We start from the raw sequence: 24,478 nt of genomic DNA, 5'->3' as shown, positions 1-24,478 counted from the left end.
GTGATGCTGTTCTCCTCCCCCCGTCCCCCTCTAACTTTCAGGAGAAGGCCGTTACGTCAGCAGCCGTCGCAATAAAACAAGCCGTAGCTCGTACATAGAGATTTCATTTCCAATAATATTACCCATTAAACGGCAGTTACTTCTCCAGCGGACGCGGAATGTGCATTTTTGTTAACAGGAACGCCGGATATCATGCAACGTATAGATATCTGAGGAAATTGAAAAATAGGGAGGGAATGCCGACTGTGAAAGTGCACTGGACTGGGTCGTTTTTGTGGCTCGCGCCGTCTGGTGCACGCGTAAAAAAATTGTTATTGATGTTTCTCTGGCTTTTTGTTTCTATCTTTGATGTCATGTGGGCTAATTACTGCACAAACAAGGACGTTGTGGAAGGGAATGACAAATACCATGTTCTTCAATGTCCATACCTACTAATTAAATCCAATGGTAGGATTGGTACAGTCGTACCAAGAAGGGAAAGACCGCGGCCATCTCGCGAACTAAAGTGGACAGTCATTTGTTTCCTCTTCTCGCTGACGAAAGTGTTCCTTCTTCGTAACAAGAGAGGGGAGTTATAAATATGGCCACAATGGACACTCGGGCACAAGCGAAGGGGACTCCGAAAAGGGGATCTCTTTTATCGCACAACGAGCTACCTACTTCATGCTCTGACGTCAGACGCGAAATGCCTAAATAAACTGCAAATATATAATTTATGCTAAGAGAACCAGGGTGCGAAATCATTTAAGACTGGTGGGGGGGGAGAAAGATCTTCATCTACAAACCCCCTCCCCCACAAACATATATATAAATTAAACGTTATACATATTTATAATGTTATTAAAAGTAAAAATTAATTACTAAATTAAAAATATAAGTATTATTATTATTAATTACACATAGAGAAAATAATTTGTTACTTTGATATATTATAACGTAGCAAACTAATTCCCTTACTAACTGGTTAAAGATGTTAATAAATTATGAAATACTAGTAGTTTTATTATGTTAAGTTCTTTTAGTTTTTGCTTTATGCCAATAGATTTCATAGTTATTATTGCTTTGCATTCTTGTTTTACTTATATTGTGCGTATTGATGTAGATTTGTTAATGATCTCTTGAGACAGAAAAGGCATTGAACACTCACAACTACACTAATTTGTGTATGTTTTCGATAATATTCTTAGTAAAGTATACTTGAAATTAAAAGTAATTGCTTATCTTTTGTTTGTTGGAATAAAAACTCTCTCCCCGAAAATTTTTGATGGGGAGGATGTTTGAGGCCAAGATTGTTGGTGGTTGGGGGAAATTCCTCCCGTCCCCCCAGGATTTCGCACCCTGAAGAGAACTAAACCTAACAAGCCTGACCTAACAACTAAGGCATTTAGCGTAACGTCTGCGGTGACGTCAAAACGTAAGGTTGCTAGCGCGTTGTGCGATAAGGGAGACCCTCCAAAGCTGCCCATTTTAGTTTGCAATTGCACGTTGACCGGATTCTTGTTGGTACAGTGGGATCCATGAGTATTACCATGCAAATTGTCCATGACTATTTTCATTAATTTTTCTCTTACATGCTGTGTGTTTTTAAGCGATGGGTTTTTATGTATGCTGGTGCAGAAGTTGTCAACAGCTTGTTTTGAGTTTTCTTTTATTTCTTGAAGCTCTTATTGAGTCAAATAAATTGCACGAACATGGTGATGGACAATTTGCACGGTAATACTCATGAATCCCACTGTGCGACTTTAGTTTTGTTTAGATAAACGATCTGAACATCTCTGCAAAATATCTGCTTTGCTTGACAATTTCCCCTATTGTGTCTAAATTTCTGTCTTTACATTTTTTGTGTCAGCACACGGCAAAAAAAAAGATGTCGAATGTTTCTAAGTGAATCTTCGTATTTTCTTTCACTGTTGTCTAGATATCTGTGACAGTTTCGTAGCACCGTAGTCCTATTTCTATCACAGGGAAATGTCACCAGGGAAATGAGTTAAATGTCATCCATTTATAGTATTACTATAATACTATGAATCTTAGAAACTTCTACGATTTTTGTGAATTTGTCGGTTTCCCAGTTTCTGACCAATTTGGATAAATGGCTCGAAAGCCTGGCCAATTGAGCTTGAGTTGTAAGTCCACTTTATGCACGGATAGGTTAACAGAGACTGTACCTACAGTGGGATCTGAACCTCTCAGTCTCCCCACTGGGTATCCAGACAGGAACCCCTACTACTACTACTAATAATAATATCAAAGTTAAAAATGGCTCTGAGGCGAAGTTACGAGACCACGAACACGAGCCCACAAGGATAATCTGTAGCTTGGATAAAAAAAAACCTTCATATTTTGTTGAAAATGAGACTTCAGTGGAATTCAATTCCCCTCAGTGCTGTTTTGTGCCCAAAGTCCAGACTGAATGAAAATTAGTTTAGACTGGAAACTATTTCCAACTCAACTAGAACAATTTTTGGCAAGAAAATTATCACCCAGGGGAGTTGAATTCATCGCAGTCTCATTTCCATGACAATTTATTTTTTCTTCCACTCAACCATATACATAGAATTATACGTTAATACATTAAACACAAAGTACTATTTTTTCATTGGACCTTTTAGATACAAGCCACATTTTTTAATCTCATCACCGTAGTATCCTGTATACTAGATTTACTGCTGTTCGCATCTTCAGGCGACAGACTTTGGCGCCTCAAAAATCGCCCCCTTTTGTCGCCATCTATTCTATTGGCTCGGATTCAAATAAAAAAACTTAAGAGGAACAACGGTGTTAAGAATTTCAGGAAGTTTTGCTTTCTTTCATATTATTTTTCATAGAAAGCAGAGCTGTGTCTCCTCTGTCACCTTCTTCCTGACGCATGGGACGGAAAAACCTGAAACCCTGTCGGGGAGGTTTACGGGGAACACTGTCCTGGATCTGTGCCCAAAACAAGTTTCTGTTTTTTCGGGAAAAGTTATTAATTGAAAACGTTTCTTCCTTCCTCTTTCGGGAAAAGAAAGTTCCTGCAGGTCGGAAGGCGAAGAAAGATGTGCGCGAACTTTGGTACGGATATTCACCAATAGAAAGATGAGATGTCAAGTTTAGTACCTTCTTGGCTCCACACATTGTAGGTCTCGACTGTATATGAAGATGTTTTGACCAGCATGTCACGGGAGACTATAAGTCTAGTTCTAGACAGGCTGTTTACTTCTATTTTACATGTTGCGGACGAGGATTTCTGCTATCGTACTGTTTGGTCCACGCCACGATACTTCCCACTATTACATTATAAATAGGCACATATCTGGAATTATATTTCAGAAGCGGTCTTAATCAAGTATAGCACAGATAATAATAAAAAATAACAGATAAACAGATAAGAATGGAGATATAACTGTATGTATTCTTATCTAGATTATGTCCAGTTAAGATCACTAAAAATTGTACAATACAGCTGTCGCACATTGACACACAGGGGTGTGGAGGTTGGGCGCCGCACATACACGATCTCGGCTATGTGTGGAGGTGATGTCATGAACACCACGCTCCGCCGTTATCCTCCAGAGTTGGCCCCCAGGTGCCTATTTATTGTTCCATGCGGGGACATTGTAGGAAAAATTCCTACTTGATACAAATTCCACCTACTAATGTCAACGAACCAGGGTCTCCTACGTGGCAATATGACGCCCCATTGATTAGACCACCGCGGTTCTTCAGATATTATATTTGTATTATTCTTATTCTGCGTTGTTTTCCCGCGCCTTTTTGATAATCGCGACGATGAGGATGAATGATAAAATTTATGAAAAGCACTCAAAGAAATACCTATGCCGAAACTCAAATTTGGAACAGAGCTCTAGGCAAACGTTGTGGTGTCGAACAATGGAGGGGGAAAAAGTGTTACATTTCAAACAACGAGTCTGCTGGCGTATCCAAAGAACAATGCATAACATTCAGCAGCCTCTGTTCCGGAAACCCCAAAAAGGCGGGGCGCGATCCACTGTCGGGAGGGCCCTCTCGCCTGTTTAGAAGGTTGGGAAATCATCGCCGCCCGAAAATTCACCTTGGTGGGTCATGAATTATGAAAATGCTTATTTCCCAGACACGTACACGGCGGAAGTATATTGATTGAATGGAAGAGGGGGGGGGGGGTTGTAATTGTTTGTTGGTAACTGGGACAACCAAAATGTTTGCCTCCCGAGGTGGAAAAGGTTTGTTTAATAACATTGCGTGAAGCTCACCTTCCCAGCCGAAAGAGAAGGGGAGGAGGGGGGGGGGGCGAGGGCAAATTAATCGATCTGTCTGTTTTCCATGTCAAGATGTATATAGGTTGACCTTCTCCTCGGTCAAAAACGTAAAAAAAAAAACAACAACAAAAAAAAACAATCAGGCGAACATGGTTGAACGTATAGGGTAAAAGAGTTTAGCACACTAGACTTAGAAAGGAAGTCGCGTGGATGTTGATTGGTTGATTTAATTAACGTTAATCGCGACAGGGATTTTTCTTAGGGTGAATCCTTTCCCGGTCTCGTCCTTATTTCTACATTCCCGTCCCGTTCTCGTCGCTTTATCGAATGCAGTATTGACCAAAAAACCTATTAAAGCAAATTACAAACATATATTTCTATACAATAAATTGATTGATTGATTTGGCTTATATTACTTCACTTTTCTGCCACTTTTGGCTAATCGCGAAGATGAGGATGAGTGATGATATGATGAAATTGATGAAGGGACAAGCGCAAAGAACACATATGCCCAGGTCGGGATTCGAACCCAGATGCCCTGACGTCATAGCGTCCCTTATAACCACTCCTCTGCGGATGTCGGCTCTGCAGAATAAACAGGGCATTCAATCAATTATCTTTAAATAATCAAACAGTCGTCCCCAGGTCTGAAAATGTCGCATAAAGTAAAGCAATTTTGATTTAGGCAAAATTATAATACGTACATTCCAATGTACAGTAACAAGTACTATAAACATTACTTGTCATGCAGTTCCTCGAGGAGTTGTAGCGTCGACCCAAGGACCCAACGGGCAAGAAGCTATTAGGAAATATTTCGCACTTTTGTGTCTTCTACATACAGTTGCCAGCAATAAAAATACCGTTCAATGCGGCATGCGCGTTGCCTAATTCTACGGCGATATACAGTAAGAACGTCCTACTGAAAAGTTCCTATTGAAGTCGGCTCATGGCCCTAGAGTTTGGCAACACTGCAGGTAAGCCAGTATTTCAGGATCTAGGTGTCTCATTTATATTGTCGGTGACTGTACATGTTGTGTAGGTTGGTCGGTGTTGTATATTGACATCCTGCATATTTAGACCCTAATACATAACCAATTTTCCTCTAATAATGCAAGGAATTGTACGTTAACACTTACATGGTATGTGCTGCTTTCTGTCGTAGATTCATCTTGCACGGGATGGAAGTCTCCTCCAAGTCATGGCCACTGGTAACGGAGCCTCAGCTTCTGTACAGTCCGAGATCTGCAAAAATAAAATAAAATTCAACTTAATACCGTGTTGCTCACCTACCTTCCAACAGATTCTAGAAATTCCTCTTTATCGTAGATTGCATTCGAATATTTACCCAATCGCTTTTGTGGTATGTTAATTCCGCAGTGTCAATCCCGCAGTGCCATTATGTCAGGGTTTGCTTGGTTGGTTTTCCTGACTGAAACTGAAATGTTACCTTCAATCCAGAGTGTAAAACCCGCCGCACGTTTCCAGAAATACAAAATAAACCATCTCGTCATCTTTCGTCAAGACTCAACTCTACTCTCACTTGTCTTCTTTCAAGATCATAACTATTCATTTGTCCAAGTAAGATCTCTTGCATTCGTTCCCCAATCATATTCGCATTCGATCGAAGATGAACGCAGGTGCAACGTCATAAACACACGTGCACACGGCGGGTTTGACACTCTGGCTTGCAGGAAACCTAGAGTAAACCCTGACATATGTCACGGCGGGATTGAACCGATAAAACACCACTGCGGAAATAACACGGGCTATGTTTTTCTTAAATTGAGATTTTTAGTAGATGTGCAAATTTAACAGGATATCTTACGTAACAATTTATTACGTAGAACTTTTTTCGCTGAAAAAAGTTCTACGTAGTACAACTCCTGTGTGCTCTCCTGTGATCTCGAATCCGGGATCCCTTGATTACAAGGCAACGACACTACCACAACGCCATCGGGGAGGCCTTCATTTCGAGAAATAACCATGACATTTCAAATCCATCTTTTTAGATTTCCTTGTAGAACATTCGAATTACTCTCGCTATTGACTAGATATCTGTAAGTTTCGTGAGGCCTACTTTCTATCACAAATAACTAGGCAATAGCAAAAACAAACCACACAAAGATTCACTCGAATGCTGAAAGAAGAATTCCAAACAGATGTAATTTTTCAAAATTTGGAAGACCAACGCGGTTCTACAAACAAAGATGAATTTTCTAAAACAACTTTGCTCCGCAGGTCAAAAGCCTAGCGGCGTCCAGTTTTCTCATGACACTCTTTATTATACCAGATCCATATCACCCCGTTTTTTAGGCCTTTTCCCTCAATATTTTCGTTATAAGCACACCCCAATATTGACGACAATCACACCTTCTACACTGCAAAAGTTCTACAAGCTCTATTATCTCGTTCTACACAAACATATGTATGTACACACACTCAAGTTAGGCTCATATATCGGTGATTCCAAGCACCGTGAAAGAGGAACTGAATAATTTGTAATTCTTTTGTAGACTGTCTCTTTCCTGTTGTAGGACCTATCACGCTTGAACGTAAAATGTCTTTCACACTGATATTCATACAGTTATGGTTTGGTATATTCTTTATTTTAAGTGATTTATTAATAACCACCACATTCCTTGCAGAGTGGAATGCATTAATATTACCAGGTAACGTGTCAACCAAGTTTATTTATTCATTTTTTTTGGTGCAATGCGAGTTTTAAGAATTAAAACGAAACGCCAAAAGTTCAGTTGACAGTCTCTGCAGGCAGTGGAAGCGATTGGGTCACAAAACCGGGGGGCGTTGGGAGGTGCCAAAACTGAGCGGGGAAAAGACAGTACCCTTTGTATATAAGATTTAGCATAGTGCTAAAGTGGCGAAAAGTGGGGGGGGGGGGCAACTGCCCCCTACACATTTCTTTTTCTTAAAAAGTACACAAGATGGAAGAAAAAAACAATGAGAATAGCGATGGACAATTTGCCTGGTAAAACTTACGCACCTCACTGTACCTTTCATTTTTGTAAACCAAACTTGCGTCTATGAAAAATATCTACATTATAAATTTCATTTTCACAACATTCCTTCCAATTTTGTAGCAATTTTGTCTTGTACAATATTGTGTATAAAATATTAAGACTTGCAGTTGAGATAAGCAGCAAAGTGACCAAGACAGAATGCGGTGTAACAGGACCTACCAAAGACTCACGCTTGGATGTTGGCATCACAGAAAAGGCAACTTCTCTCCCTCTGTCGTTGGTGGCGCTAGCGAATGACTCGAGGGCCACAGAAGGTCTCAAACGTCCTGAAACTTTCAATCTAATCGAAGATATTGGAGAAGAGGCATCACATCGTGGAATACGAAACCAAGATGCTGCTACGTAGTCATATCAAGACATTTGTGGTGAAGGGCTGTTTCGGCTCAAACTATTGTTATGGCTTTGTGTTGTTTTTGGATTATGAGTCATAAGAGGGAAGAAAAATAAAAAGCTGAATTGACGATTGCACCACATGTTTGGATAACATTTTCCTATCACCTTTACTGCAAAGAAAGAAAAGTATTCGCTCAATGTACACATATGCATCAATTTCGACCAAGAGGAAGGAACACTATAGAATCAAAATGTTTGTGAATTACTTAAAATGAAGGTACGTACGTACATTCGATTCCATTCTAACATCAAATTAATTCGTAAGTTGGTTTAATATTTTTCTGTGGTTGGAGGAAGAGTATAGAAGAATTCGCAGCTTATATCTTTCAAACAAGATAAATTGATGATTGCTTTGAAGGGTCAAGGGACAATATACAGGTAAGTCAATTTTCTGTCGTATGGAAAGTAGTGGTGTCATTTGCTATCCAGGACGGGATTCGAACCCGGGACCCCTCACGTTGTAGCTAACAGCTCTGCCAAGGAGGTCGGCCTTTCAAACAAGAAAATGATTGGTTTTCTGATGCGAAAATTTGGTGTAAAGATTTATTTTTAAATCGAGGATAGGCATTCAGTTTTACAACTCATTTTTGAATTTCCCTTGACTGCCCCTTCCACCCCCTCACCCATCTGTCTGTAGGATGACAGCCGAGGTTCCTCAGCGAGCGGCAGAAAGCCTGTAACATAACCATCGTCTTTGCTGCGTGCGAAAGCAGTCAACTCTTGACAGTAGCTAATCTAGTCAATTGACCGTACATTGCGCTCATAATTTTATATAACCCATTAAACTCCTAAAAAGTAGAGAACTCGAAATAATTACAATTGAACTTCCTACACGGAGAAATCGCCCCTGTTGCAAATACAATAGTAGACAAATTATTCACCATGTTCATTCGTTTTGATTTATACAATGTGAGACTGCAATTGAAACAAAATAAAAGACAAGGAAACAGTACAGGACCTCTCACAAACATACAGGTATAAAAGGAAGAACAATGAAAACAGTAGCACTGGACAAGTTCCCTATTGTAACATTTGTCACCGACTTTACAGATACGGATCGAAATCAAGTTCATTAAAAGATGAATACAGCAGTATTGAAACGACTGTAAAATGCTCCATTTTATAGCTCGTTAATCCCCTATTCAATGACAAAATGCAACATTAAATCTGGTTTGGCACAGTGTTGAGTGTGAAACTCGCTTCTGACTTGTGAGAAAGCAAGGTGGTGTCGTACTATAATTGCTGTGCTCTCTAGTACGCACGAAAACCCTGGAGGTTGTATTCTAAATCAATAAAAGTGTGCTTTTTTGCTAAAGAACGGGAGGCGAATTTTTGTTTCTAGTCAACTTGTGAATGCGGGTTCATTTCTTGCTCTCTGATTGGCTGTTGGAAAGTTACGGTGCTCTGATTGTGAGAATATCTTATTTCCTATTTTCAGCGCAAATTTGCTGCTTTCTAATCTAATCTAACCTAACCTAACGTAACGTACAGCGCTACGTAATCAGCCAATCAGAGAGCAAGAAATGAACCTGCATTCACAAGTTGACTGGAAAAAGAAAAAGCGCGAACGGGAGCGGTATACTACATGTTTTTATCCTTTTCTTGTAAGTGGGGAGAGAATAACCACAGTATCAGACACGTCGAGACCTCCAGCTATATTCTGTGGTTGCCTGACCCACTTCTTGGAATGATTACGTAATGCCAGCACCAAACTTAAGAAATTGGGAATCTACAAGACGAAAAGAAGAAAGATAAAAAAAGCAAGGATCGTTCACATCATGCAGCACCGTGAGGCATGTACTGTACCCGATTGATTGCAATGACTTAGCAACTACTGCGGTACGAACACGCATCGGTCATTTTAAGTTATACAAGTCTTTTGCGTAAGGTAATTTACCAGAACGGGAGCGTGTGAGGTAATATATCTATAGGCTGTGGTTGAATCAAGTTTCTTTTAATAGCCACCGTTCGCTCCCGGCCTGTCCTCGTGTGCGTATATATGCATAATAAGTAACTTGGAAGTTGTTACAGATTGCTTATGCTTCGAGTGCAATTATAGTTCGCTTCATTGCTCTGGTGATGAGTCTGTACTTTCAAAATCACTAACTTTGAATTTGTAATGGCATAATGGGAGAATTATTCTCCAGTCGTTAAGTTAATGTCAGTATCGTTAATAATGATTAAGTACATGACAAAGACCTTATATTTACTTCATTATTTTAATTTATAACCAGTTGTGTTAAGTTATGTCTGAGCTCCTTGAATTTCTTCATCCCTTACGAACGTGAACAACATAGCAAAAGTATAACTCAAAATAAAGGATACATTGATATTTTCATACAAACGAATCCATTTTGGGAAGGAGCTGGTATTTTATTGTCTGTGCAACTAGGGGAAAGAGGCACGCATGCTACTTTCAAACAACCCTTTTCTCATCCATGTCAAATATCGTAGTTTGTTAGAATTCACATGTTGTATGGCGGTTGCTCATGATGTCATTTTCCAACTGTGCAATGTTTTCAGTTTTGATGTTTCGCTTCTAAGGCTGTCGACACGTACTTCTAATCCTAGTCTCCATGTTTATAATATTTATTTATTTCAGTTAATTATGGTAATTGCAATAATTTGTGTATTTTAGAATCATATTTTTGAATGAATTATCACGTATTTTCCTGAAAATCATGACCAGTACTTTGTGGAATGAAGCTTTGAGGTTGTGTTGAAATAGAAGTCAATAGGACACATTGACAATAGGTCATGGATGAAGAAGTGAATGCAAGTTATTTCATTAACTGTAAGCAAATCTGGAAAATTAAAGCATAATACTTAACATGTGTGTGGGACGGCCTTGAGGCATATTAGAATAACAAGTTTGTAGTGTATTGTATTTTTTGTGGTAAATATAACTAAGTTGATTTTTTTGGGAGACATATAGCCTATCCAGACATCAGCAAGTTCCAAGAAAAATATTTGGTTTCATTGCTAAACTCTGACTTATACTATATGACCAAGTTATTCCATATGAAATTGACAGCCACTAAAGCAAAATCTGTATTTACCACGCTAAATGAACTAGTTTGCCGTTTATTCAGATCGGCTATGTTGATTGAAACATTGTTAGCACACAAACAATTAATTCCAGGAAGTATAGTTTCACTTGAACTGCAAATAGAATGAGAGTTTTACATTTATATCCTAGCCCCTAAAAATAGCGTGTCCAGTATCATGCAGAGGATTCTACACTAGTTGGGTATAATCATAAGGCATGATACTTTGATTTTGGGTATCTCCTGGGTTTATAACGTCATCAACATGACCGACCTTACACTTCTAAACTGCTGTGTTGATTTATTGCGACTTTTTGGAAGATATATTAGGAATAAAGTGTACCGTTGTTAAAAAAAACTTCAAGAAATACATCGGTAGTGGAATATATTTTATAACGTTACGAGAAAGGGGAGAGGAAGGGGGGCGGGGACAAACTTTTAGTTGTTAATTTCTAAAAAATTAAGGGCACGAAGTAGGCGTTTGAGTAAGTTCCTAGACCGGATATGAAATGTCACATTCCGACGCTTATAATATTACTATTGTAGCCAGGTTGAAACTGATTTGACTTAGCACAAAATGTCGCACACTGTAGGCTATGTTGGTAGTGGTACTCTTGAGTTACTATTGCGTCGCAGTTCGCCTCGTTTCTTCCTCCTCTGTCACGAGTCACGTAGGATGTTAATTGTGTGCGGAGGAGTAATCGTATTCAGAGAGCGTGCATTATCCCGCTGCAGCTAGAATGTTGGAACACTAATTTTCGAGACATGTGTCATTGGTCTGTCCAGAAGCGAGGCGAAGAAGAGCTTCAGATGTCCAATTGCGTCACGTTGACAGTTCAAAAGATACAGTGCGTATATTCTGCTGCGGGAGCTAGCCTATGCCCGGATTTAGTTATCGGATTAAAAATTATGGATACTCGAGTTTGGACTTTTCTTGAAAATTAACCCGTTGACCTATATAAAATCGAGTTTCACTAACATTTAGCTTATTGAATTCTGCGTCAAGCTATGGTAACCATTTTGTTTATCGATTATGTCAGATATTTTATCGTCGTGGGAACAAAAGCGCTGCTTTTTTCGTGTTTTACAAACAACTGCTCTCTTTGAAATTCTATAAATAAGAAACTTGTGGTCCAATCGTCATGAAATTTAAATACTTAGTATAGTGCAGTTAGAAAGATTTTAAAGACAATTCTAAATAACTGTGAGCTGCTTAATAACCAGAACTGCGTGTACCTTGTAATTATTCATGATACATGGGAAAGAAGTGATGATAACCTTGTCTTGCAGGTGCGAGCTAAGGAGAGACTCGTAACTAGACCCATAGCAGGTGTTCTGCTTCCTGCCCACGCGTGTCTTCGTTCATCTTTCCATAAATTTCATCCTATCACCATTCATCTTCATTGTCGCGATTAGTCAAACGTGTCAGAGAAACGACGTAAAGTATATCAAATACAGCATCCCGGTGGGGGAGAACCGGGATTTTCCCCACCCGTTCAAGCGACTCCGTCGCCCGCCCAGCGTCGCACGGTTAATTTTAATGCAGTGGCGATTCCTTGGCAGAAAGAACAGGAAACCTCGATTCTGAGGCAATATAAGATTTCAGAGGAGGGGCTAGAGTGGTTCCAACAAGGGTTGCAAGATGATATAGCGGTTATGCTTACGAGGGAAATGGAAAGAGCGTTGGGCGAAGGCGAGGTGGAAAGAGGGGTCTCTTTATACTACCACATCATAATGCGAGCAGCGAGGCACATGTTGTGGGACACACGTCAACAAGTTCCCAGCAAGGCTGACACGTGGTATAATGACGTATGCAAGATGCACAAACGAATATTGGATCGATCTCTAAGGCAATTCCGTGCTCGCAAAACTGAGCATTCTAGATTAAATTACTTAGAAGAACGCCGGCGTTACGCGCAAGTTTTGGAGAGGGAGAGGGAGCAGTGGGGGGAGAGGAAAGTGAGGGCTCTTCAGGAGGCCATCCAGGGCCGGGATACGAGGAACTTGTGGCGGATTATTCGCAACCTGCAAGGGAGTCGGTATACAATAGGCAGTATCTCTGCACGGAGCTGGGAGGATCATTTTCTCAAGCTGCTGGAAGGGGAGGGGGGGTCAGGGGCTATTCCAAACGAGGGCAGGTTCCTGGGTACTTTTGTTCCAATCCTTGACGAAAGTGTGTCGAGGCTGGAATATGATGCGGCTGTTCGCTCGCTGAAGACCGGCAAGGCGGCGGGTATCGATGGAATCGGACCAGATCTCGTGAAGGTGCTGAATTGTAACGAGCGATTGGCAGAAACGGGAAGGTCTCTGCTCAACAACATATTCAATAGTGGAACCTTCCCAAAAATATGGAAAACGAGCGTTATTTGTCCTCTTTACAAGGGGAAAGGGGATGTAAATGACACTAATAATTACAGAGGTATTTCTCTCCTGCCCGTGTTAGGGAAAGTATATTGTAGTATTCTGTACAACAGATTGAGAAAATGGGCCGATATTTTTGATAAACTGACCCCCCTGCAGGCTGGTTTCAGGTCCAATTATAGCACTATAGATAATGTTTTTGTCCTGAACACATTGATCCAAAGCAAGTTAAACGAGAAAAGGGGAAAATTATATTGTTGTTTTGTTGATTTTGAAAAGGCGTTTGACTCTATCAATAGGCAAATGCTGTGGGGGAAGTTATGGGACATGGGGGTTTCGGCTAGAATGATTAATACGCTAATGAGTATGTACAGAGGGGTCAAATTTTGTGTCAAATGTGGGCAGGGGGTGGTGTCTGGGCATCACGAGAGCACGGTAGGCGTCAAGCAGGGATGCATACTTTCACCTTTACTTTTCATTCTTTTTATTAATGACGTTGCTAGCTTCGTGGGAGAAGAAGGAGCTGAAACACCGGAGATAGTCGGGACACCGATACCAATCCTTCTCTATGCGGATGATCTCGTTTTAATATCAAACGAAGTACAGGGGTTACAGCGGGGATTGAACAGACTTAAACAATATTGCACAACATGGAAGTTGAAGGTAAATACACGAAAAACTAAAATAATGGCGTTCAAGAAAGGTTATGTTTTCGCAGCAAAGGAGCGGTGGACCTATGGGGATTCCGAGCTGGAAAGGGTCAAACGTTTCACCTATCTAGGCATCACGCTGAGTATGGCAGGGGAGTGGACAAAGCACATCGAAGGCAGAAAGGGAAGAGCTTGTTATGGGCTGGGCAAGGTAATGCGACTGCAACGGAAAGTCCCTACAGTCAGTGTGAGATTGCTGGACCAAATTTATGAAGCAACGGTGAAAGCAACCCTATTTTACGGCGCGGAACTATGGGGGAGGGTAGGGGGGCGAGTAGCAAATCAGATACAAGCGCGGTTTTTAAAACAAATACTGGGAACCAGCACGAGTGCAAGCACGTGTGGCGTCCTGAGGGATATGGGAAAACATAGGGAGGATGTCGAAGCGAGGATGAGATGTTTCAAGTACTGGATGAAGCTGGAACAAGGGGCCGGAGACTCACTGAAAGAACAGTGTCTGCGAGTTCAGATTGAGGAAGGGTTCGCACGCCACTGGGCAAGTGGAATTAAGGACGACTTGTACAGAATGGGTCTGGGGGAACTGTGGGAAGAGGTGAGGGGCGGGAGGTGCGAAACTGGGATGTTGCAAATCATAAGGGAGAGGTTGGTGGACGGTAGCAGGCAAGACATCATGACAGAATGTAGGGAGAAGGTAACGCTCGTCGCCGCACAACCGCCAGGGGTGTGGGTGGAATGGGGGAGAAAACGATATATTGATACGTGTACGTACCAGCAAAGACGTGGATTCGCCTGGTTCCTGCTAGGGGGGTGGAGGCAACACAAACTCGAGGGGCCGGACGGTCGTGCCATCTGCACGTTATGCGGCGGAGAGGAGACGAGGGCTCACATCCTACACGAGTGTTTGGTCGGCACCCCTCAGACAACGCAAATGGGGGGACAGTGCAAGGGACAGCATTGAGCAGACCATCCAGGCTATATGTAGGGAGGAGAGGAGTGGTATAACGAATGTAAATATCAAAGCCCTGGGCTCCTATTTTCATGCAGTTTGGAGGGAGCGCAGGAAACTGCTGCAAGGAGTCAGTGAAAGTGAAGGGTACGGAACAGCAGGGGCTCAAGCATAGGTGAAGAGTGTAATGTAGTGTTGTGAAAATGAACAATCTCAAATGCAAGAAGAGGACCACATTGTTATTTATATATGTACATAGTATGTAATTATTTTCCAAATGTTTCTGTTTATAAATGTTTCTGAATGTATGATAAATGGGGTGCATGTTTAAGGTCGGGGTGTTTATGTAACAATATTGTAAGATACGCACAGCCGAAGGGCTCGTATCAATATCAATAAATATCAAATATAAAGTGGCTACCTGGAGGGTAAAGGCGGTCAGGGTTGTGGTGCTGATCACATCACCCCCACCTTCGGCTGTGAAACCGTGATCAAGAAAGTGCAAACAAGATATCAATGGATACAAAACCCTATTTTTTATAGAGCTTACTCCAAATCCTATTGTTAGTTAATACAAAAATCACCGTTGCAATATACATCAGTACTTAAAATCCAAGTTTTGTGTCGGCGCTCCAGTTCTGGCTCTGCGTTGTGGGGCCCTAACTCCGCACCCACTATACGCATTCATGGCGTGGTGCAAAGCACAGGGGGAACACTTTACTTTTACAACATATATGAAGCCTTGACATGGAAATGGATGTAAGTGCCAAATTGGTCAAAAATCCAACTTTGCATGGACAACAATCTATGTTCCAATGCCAATGGCCTGGAGAGAGATGGAAGTGCCGAGTACATACATATAGTTCTCACTGATGCCGTAAGATGGTATCGGATGCAACTCCAGGGTCGTTGGCATGGAGAAGGATGTTTCTCCTGAAAAATTTACTTTTTGGCACATGCATCCTTTTCCGTGTCAACTCTTCATATATTTCCTTGTTTGAGTCACAGACTTTTCGCGGGGAATTGATCTAGTTGGATGGCTCCCCACTTTAACATACCACTGCTATGGATTCTGCCTCTGTTTCTAGAAAAGCTATCTTAGGCTATTGATTTAAGCAAATGATGGCTTAGACCACTTTTATCCTACCTCGCAACACGAAAGGAATTTCCCGCGTCTTTCAGGAACGTGGTGGAAAGCTAAAACAGCAAACCAATGCCAGGAAGCGTGTTCGCCTTTGTGTGTACAGTATACGAAACAAACGGGTACTGCAAGGCAATGTTTTAAATACACCAGTTTCAACTACCCAAACACAACATGTTTACTTTGCAACATGCAAAGAATTCGTGACAAGAAAAAGCAATTAAAGAGAATCTTGTAGGAGAGTTTTACATCAGATTTGCCAAGAGTTGACATTTGTTTAGGAAGCTTCTTTCAGTGGGTCCAACTTACATGGACCTGTCGGGCTCGAGTTTACTCGCTAATTTGCCTTGTAATTATAATTTAGAAATAAAGTTTTCGCGTATAACAAAACAAACGGTTTGGTAATTATACACCTATAGGATTGCCCGCAATTTAATTAATGTTCATAATTATTTATTAGTTTTCGAATTTGATACTTGCCATTGTTCTATAGACTACTATTTACAATATTGCTGGTCATATCGTTGTTACGAAAGTAATGGAGGATAAGTGTTTATGACATGTATTGCATAAATTTATACAAATCTCAGAGTTCAGCCCACTTAATTTTCAAAAGTTGGCACCACTGATTTCTTTCGCACAGAATGCATACAGAGAAAAGTCAGTATCATAAAAATGTCACAATTTAACATTTACGACAGGCACTAAAAACTCGCTTATCTGAATTTGATGAGACCCTTCTGTTTCGAATAAACAATCCGGAAAAATTTATATTAAACATGCACTGTACGTTAAAAAAAAACACAGTGAATATGACACTGTACTCAATGTTATAAAGTTACATATGAATGCATAGGGACGAAAAAGTGCGTATTTTTTAAATTTACTAAAAGTAGTTTCTGCAAAACCGAATTCTCGGATAAATGCGATTGGGATGAACACATTTTTACTGTATTAAGACTACGCTTCTCACATTTGAGAAGGTAATATTGAAGCATACATCCAATGGAGTTTCCAAGAGGAGTTAAGGAATATAACATCTCTTTTTTTGTCCATCTTTTATGAACGTTGAGGAGAGAAAAATAAATTACGCTAGAAAAAAGGAGGCATAGTTCTTCTTACTACGAGCATCCTCATCTACTGACACATGTATGATTTTGTTGTTATTGTTGATTTCGTTTATTTTACTTCCCTTTCTGTCATTTTTGGTTGATCGCGAAGATGAGGATGAGTGATGATATGACGAAATTGATGAAGGGATGGAACACCTGGCGTCATAGTGCGGTGTACTAACCACTCCGCCACGAAGATCGGCTAGGTAGATGGACGTAGAAGACAAGGACAGGATGTTCTTTGGTTATCAAAACAAGCACTCTAACGGTAAATAAGAAAATCTGCCTACTCAACTACAAACATTGATTGTAAGTAATAGGGAGTGTTTAAGAAAGGGAAAAAAAGCATGCAAAGAGACGAGAAGCATTACATAATTTCCTTTCTCGTGATTTACCGTGATGTCATGGCCCCGTTACATAATACAGTCGACTCCCTAATTGCTTCCTTAAGATAAGGAGGCAGGTGAAGGTGTGTGTGTGCACGCAAGTTGGTGCGAAAAAGAGTTTTTTAAGCCCCCCCCCCCCCTTGTCTGTGCCAAGTATGTTCGCGACACGCACCCTTTTTAACGGTTCAACGCAGACGAGATTTTCTGGAGCCGCGTCGAACACCCGAGGGAGAAAGCTTTTTTTCTACACGCTTCTCTGCAATGACTTTGAGGCAGTAGTGGGTTTTACCTGTTCGCATAGTCGCGGGTGTATACCAAAATAATGCAATTAATTTTTATTCATTTCGTCTTTCAAAACATCAAATTTTCCCACTCCACTTCACCTGTCATGGCTTCAGTCTCTCTCTCGCGTCGGCTGTGGCTCGCTCGAGTGGAGCTTTGGCAGCCATAAGGGCGATTTTTTTCAAATTTTCCTCTCCGTCCGAAAAACCGCTGTGTTATCCCAAAATATGAAAAATTACATACGTTTAGAATTCCTTCTAGAGTATTGACGTGAATTTTCGTGTAGTTTTCTTTCACTGTTGTCTAGATATCATCAATAGTTTAATAGACTTACGTAATCGCGAAACTATTGAGAATATCTAGATAACAGTGAAAGCAGACTACACGAAAATTCACGTGAATGCTCTAGAAGGAATAATTCTAAGCGTATGTAATTTTTCATATTTTTGGAACATCACAGCGTTTTTTGGAATGAAGAGGCTAATTTGAAAACATTCGTCCTTACCGCTGCCAAAGGTGCAGCCGAGCATTAATTTGCAGCAAAAGCCGTAGTTGTTGCCATTGAAAATTTGCTTTAAAAATTCATTTATCGTCAGAGTTAGACAACACACATAACACCTTGCAGAGAAGAAAACTTTTCAGGATGTAGGTGTCTCATTTTTTATTGCGGGTGACTGTACATTTAGGTGTTTGTGTTTCTGCCACATTGTCATGTCATGCGAGTCTCGGTAGCCCAGTGCGTTTAGTTATTTAATTCAAGCGAAAAATTCCCTTCCAACCACACAGCAGCGTAACGTGGGGCTTAAATTTGAGAGGGTTGGGGCAGAACACGTGCTTTAGGTTCTAAAAGGTTTTGAAAAATACCTCTAACATGCAAGTTTTAATAAACTTGGATATTGGGGGGCTAGTGCCTCCTTGCCTCCGCCAAGTTACTCTTATGCAAGTGCAACAACCAGTGGCGTCTACTGAGTCCAAGATATGGGCTATCTCACTATGTCACGTGATCCTAGGCTACGAATAGAAATAAGTTTACCACTCCTAAGAAATCAGGTTGCCAACTCATAGGAAATCAGGTTGCCAACTCATAAGAAATCAGGTTGCCAACTCATGGGAAATCAGGTTGCCAACTCATAAGAAATCAGGTTGCCAACTCATGGGAAATCAGGTTGCCAAATCATAAGAAATCAGGTTGCCAACTCATAAGAAATCAGGTTGCCAACTCATAGGAAATCAGGTTGCCAACTCATAAGAAATCAGGTTGCCAACTCATAAGAAATCAGGTTGCCAACTCATAAGAAATCAGGTTGCCAACTCATAAGAAATCAGGTTGCCAACTCATAAGAAATCAGGTTGCCAACTCATGGGAAATCAGGTTGCCAACTCATGGGAAATCAGGTTACCAACTCATAGGAAATCAGGTTGCCAATTCATAGGAAATCAGGTTGCCAACTCCAGAATCACCGTCATCATTTCACTGGTATGAATAATTATATTTACAATTTCTGATCGATTTTCCTCCTGTATTTTATTCTCTAGACTTCAGGCTTCGCCAATAGCCTAGCTAGCCTAGAATATACGCTCCTGGCAATAACACAAATTCGCCCTTCGAGACACTCGTCGCTACAGAGCGTTAACAGAAGCTTATATGTTTGTAGACCTTCAAACAGTATCTGCCGTCGGAAAGTTTGGGATTTTATTTTCCAAATGCAGAAGAACTCAAGTATGCTATATGCTCCAATGGCTATATTACCTTATAATAATGCGCGCGTGTGTAAATATTCAAGAATTGAAATCATAAGTTACAAATGAATAAAGTGAAATTTATGGAATCATTTATATGTTTTTCGTGATACTTTCACTATGCACCAGTGCTCTTTAATGTTCCACAAATAAGATATGAATTTGTAAGTAAAAATATCCGTACAGAAGTGGTTCAGGTCCTAACCCTCTGCTATGGCTGAAAATGAGGTTCAATGAGAACGCATGCGTCAAGGCTAAATACACCTTTCCCCAGAAATTTGTGCAACGATTTCAATGAAAACCTTTCCCGTAAAAACTTAGTTATTATATTTTTACCTCAGAACAATATTGCCACAGAAGTTCGTTTGGATTAACCAAAATATAGTTTCTCGTAACCAACTATTTGTTTCAATAGGCGACAAAAAAAAATACTCACCAGAACCAAATTCGTTTAGTAATCGTGCATATTGTTAGGGTTACCAAAACATTTAGTCAAAATTACAAAATTTAGTAAATGTTGCCAATTTTTTTTATACAGTTTAAGTTTTCATTTCTGTTTTTGGGTCTGCTGCGACCAGGTGGGTGCTGGACCTGGGGTATATAATATACGAGGACCTATGATCAAAATTTGTCTGAAAAAATAAGAGAAATTTGGTCCTTAGTCTGAAGTGCAGGCGTCCTGTATAATTACAATATAAAGATTACTACAATTAATAAATAACACCGCGCTACGACGCCAGGGGTCCTGGGTTCGAATCCCGGCCTGGGCATGGATGTTTGCGAGTGTCCATTCATCAATTTCATGATATCATCAAACATCTCCATCTTCCCAAATTAGCCAAAAGTGGCACAAGAAGCGAAGTAAAATAAAACAAATCAATCAATCAATTAATAAAGAATTAATTTATATATTTCGTAATAGAAGAACACCAAGCAGAACATGTTGAAGGTTAAAACCAAAATTTATGGGAAGGTAATCAAAACTTTCTAAATTTGTGTTTCTTTTCAATTGCGATGTGCCACTGGAGTGACGTTCATTACATTCATTTACAAAACTCTGTGCGTTCGATATCAAACTACTATTATAACTATGAAAGTGGCAATTTTTAATCCAATAACATTCTCTATCATCATAATTCTCTTTTGTTTACTTTTCATTGAATTTTGACGGTGTACTGATTTTACATTGTTTCATAAAAAAAATAATAATAATATGATTTCACACTATAATTAAACGAATAGTGCATATGAACTATTATGGATTGAAATATTTTGACTGTGGTACTTTGTGTAAAATATGATTTCAGTAATTTTGAATATTTTTAAGTATGCCAAAACAATTCATGAAGTAAGGAAAAAATCTGATTAGTTGGTTAATTGGAAGCAGCAGAGTCCTTAAACTCGTAACAAACCATACACAAAGTATTTTTACTGTCGCATGGTTCCCTGAAGCCAGACCCTCGGGCGAGTGCCCCTCCCTAAGGCCGGCTCTGGCTGCGACCCTATAAACTCTCTCCTAGGGTACGCCCTTGACGACAGCAGAGCAGTCTTGCAAGACTGGACACAGTTGCGGCAGATTTTTATCCCAGTTTTTACCCGACACCTGAAAAATAGCAAGCGCCTGTGTCAAGCTGCGTAAGGTAGTTAGTTTTACAACACTGCACGCGAGAGAAAGGAAAAAGAATTCGCACACACTAAGCCTCCAAGGTGATTCAGCCACGGAGTTTCAAGAACACTGTAACAAGACACGCCACTATGCAGTTACCACGCCGAAGGAAAAAAAACGTTTGTCCAGTAGCCATTTAAATATGACCAAGGTTAACGTGTCCACATAGCTTTCAAGTCATTCTCTTGCGATAATGCTGTTGTAGTCCTTGCGTACGTCAGTTCTTCTCTTTCCTTTTATTTGCTCCCTTTTTACCGGTCGCTGGCAACTTAGGACGCTCCCCCTTTCGTTCGTTATATAAAACCGTTCTTCTTTTGTTTCCCTGCTGGCTGCTACCTTTGCAACGCTGGGACTCCTGCACCGACAGAGATAACTTTTCTCCTTGGTAAACACGCGTTTTCAGACAACTCAGCGATTTTTACAATATTGTAGCAACGTCATCGTCACTCAGAGTAGGAAGTTTTGTGAAGAGGAGAGGATGAATTCTTCTGTCTACACGGCCTCGGTCTTCTTCATTTGTGTAAGCCCATGAACAAGGAACAGTACGGAAATGTAACTGCTTCTTACCCTGTCTCCATCTCTCTCTCTCTCTGTGTGTGTGTGTGTGTGTGTGTGTGTTGTCAGATTTCCCTTATCTCCGTTTTTGTCTTTCCCTCTTTTCCATACTAGGGATGGCCAAACGGATCCGGATCCGGATCCAAAAGTTACGGATCTGGATCCGGATCCGAAAATTCCGGATCCGGATCCGGGTCTGAAAGTTTCGGATCTGGATCCGGATCCGAGAGTTCCGGATCCGGGTCTCAAAACTTCGCATCCGGGTCCGAAAGATTCGGATCTGGATCCGGATCCGAAAGTTCCGGATCTGGATCCGGATCCGAGAGTTTCGTATCTCAATCCCATTATAATATTACCACACCTTAAAAGGTATTATGATCTTCGATTACAAAGAAATTTTTCGTTAGTCCTACAAGAAAATTTTTCAACTGTTGTTCCAAAAATACTTTGCTACGCATCGGCTAACACACTCGTGCACACATGTCAGAGGTGATTTTGTAATTGCCATTGAAACGAATATGTATTCATTCGAATGTATTGGAAATGAAAACACACATAAATATGAGACATTCCATTCCAGGATGAAACCTTTAACACATATAACAAGATAGAAATGTTATACAAATATTATACAATTGTTCTACAGTTACAGTTTTACAAATTAAAATAAAACATTATAATATATGCAGTGTTAAATAATTACAAAGTGTAAGACTAACAAGGGAGGTTATCTAAGTGTTCCCCTCCGATTTCCATGAAACTTGGCAGTATAGTGGGGCCCAAAGGAAGAATTACGTGTTTTTTTTTTCAGCTAAAAAACGGTTTTAGGAAAAAAACCTCAAATGTCAAGATGAGGACAAATTGAAGTGAGGGTCTGACCCCTGTGTCCCTCCGATTTCCATGAAACTTGGCAGGTGTATACTGAGGCCCAATGGAAGAAATACGTGTTTTTTTGTTTCAGCTAAAAAACTGTTTTAGGGGGCAAAACCCCCTCAAATGTCAAGATGAGGACAAATTGAAGTGAGGATCTGACCCCTGTGTCCCCCTCCGATTTCCATGATACTTGGCAGGTGTGTGTATAAACGGGCCCAAATGAAGAAATACGTGATTTTTTTTGTTTCAGCTAAAAAAAACTGTTTTAGGGGGCAAAACCCCCTCAAATGTCAAGATGAGGACAAATTGAAGTGAGGATCTGACCTCTGTGTCCTTCCGATTTTCATGAAACTTGGCAGGTGTATAGTGAGGCCCAATGGAAGAAATACGTGTTTTTTTGTTTCAGCTAAAAAACTGTTTTAGGGGGCAAAACCCCCTCAAATGTCAAGATGAGGACAAATTGAAGTGAGGATCTGACCCCTGTGTCCCCCTCCGATTTCCATGATACTTGGCAGGTGTGTGTATAAACGAGCTCAAATGAAGAAATACGTGATTTTTTTTGTTTCAGCTAAAAAAAACTGTTTTAGGGGGCAAAACCCCCTCAAATGTCAAGATGAGGACAAATTGAAGTGAGGATCTGACCTCTGTGTCCTTCCGATTTTCATGAAACTTGGCAGGTGTATAGTGAGGCCCAATGGAAGAAATACGTGTTTTTTTGTTTCAGCTAAAAAACAGTTTTAGGGGGCAAAACCTCCTCAAATGTCAAGATGAGGACAAATTGAAGTAAGGATCTGACCCCTGTGTCCCCTCCGATTTCCATGATACTTGGCAGGTGTGTGTATAAACGGGCCCAAATGAAGAAATACGTGTTTTTTTTTGTTTCAGCTAAAAAACTGTTTTAGGGGGCAAAACCCCCTCAAATGTCAAGATGAGGACAAATTGAAGTGAGGATCTGACCCCTATGTCCCTCCGATTTCCATAAAACTTGGCAGGTGCATAGTGGGCCCAATGGAAGAAATACGTTGTTTTTTTTTTTTTGTTTCAGCTAAAAAACTATTTAAGCGGGGACAAAACCCCCTCAAATTTCAAGATGAGGACAAATTGAAGTGAGGATCTGACCCCTGTGTCCCCCTCCGATTTCCATGATACTTGGCAGGTGTGTGTATAAAAGGGCCCAAATGAAGAAATACGTGTTTTTTTTTGTTTCGGCTAAAAAACTGTTTTAGGGGGCAACCCTCAAATGTCAATATGAGGACAGATTTAAGTGGGTATTTGACTTATGTGTCCCCCTCCGATTTCCATGAAACTTGGCAGGTGTATAGTGGGGCCCAAAGGAAGAAATTTTTGTTTCAGCTAAAAAACGGTTTTAAAGGGCGAAACCCACTCAATTGTCAAGATGAGGACATATTGAAGTGGGGATTTGACCCCTGTGTCCCCCTCCGATTTCCATGAAACTTGGGAGGTGTGTGTATAAACGGGCCCAAATGAAGAAATACGTGTTTTTTTTTGTTTCGGCAGAAAATTTGTTCTAGGGGGCAACGTCATCTCAAATGTCAAGATGAGGACAAATTGAAGTGGGGATCTGACCCCTGTGTTCCCCTCCGATTTCCATGGAACGTGGCAGGTGTATAGAGGGGCCCAAAGGAAGAATTACGCGTATTTTTGTTTCAGCTAAAAACTGTTTTAAGGGGCAAAATCCACTCAAATGTCAAGATGAGCACAAATTGAAGTAAGGATCTGACCCCTGTGTCCCCCTCCGATTTTCATGAAACTTCGCAGGTGTATAGAGGGGCCCAAAGGAAGAAATACAAGTTGTTTTTTTTTGTTTCGGCTAAAAAACTGTTTTTGGGGGCAAAACCCGCCTCAAATGTCAAAATGAGGACAAATTGACGTGAGGATCATCTGACCCCTGTGTCCCCCTCCGATTCTCATGAAATTTGACAGGTGTATAGAGAGGCCCTATGCCCCCTGTTTCTTCCTATGCCATATTTACGTGGTTTCGGGGTCAGATCCCCACTTCAGTTTCTCC

The 24,478-nt window shown here is 40.6% G+C and overlaps 1 protein-coding gene across 2 annotated transcripts in view; it reads right to left on the bottom strand.

Moving 5' to 3' along the window:
- Positions 1–24,478, bottom strand: part of LOC145998913 (carbohydrate sulfotransferase 4-like) — a 186,565-nt gene that overhangs the window by 125,119 nt on the left and 36,968 nt on the right. For both annotated transcript variants that reach the window (XM_083135670.1, XM_083135669.1), the window contains exon 2: positions 5,375–5,480. In XM_083135670.1, the coding sequence (XP_082991796.1) occupies positions 5,375–5,406 (32 nt within the window). In that variant the 5' untranslated portion in view covers positions 5,407–5,480. The remainder of the gene's footprint in view (positions 1–5,374; positions 5,481–24,478) is intronic.

This window comes from Lepisma saccharinum, chromosome 14 (assembly GCF_977018435.1).
Source record: "Lepisma saccharinum chromosome 14, izLepSacc3.1, whole genome shotgun sequence".
Classification (NCBI taxonomy): domain Eukaryota; kingdom Metazoa; phylum Arthropoda; class Insecta; order Zygentoma; family Lepismatidae; genus Lepisma; species Lepisma saccharinum.
This window is presented reverse-complemented; position numbering and strand designations above follow the sequence as displayed.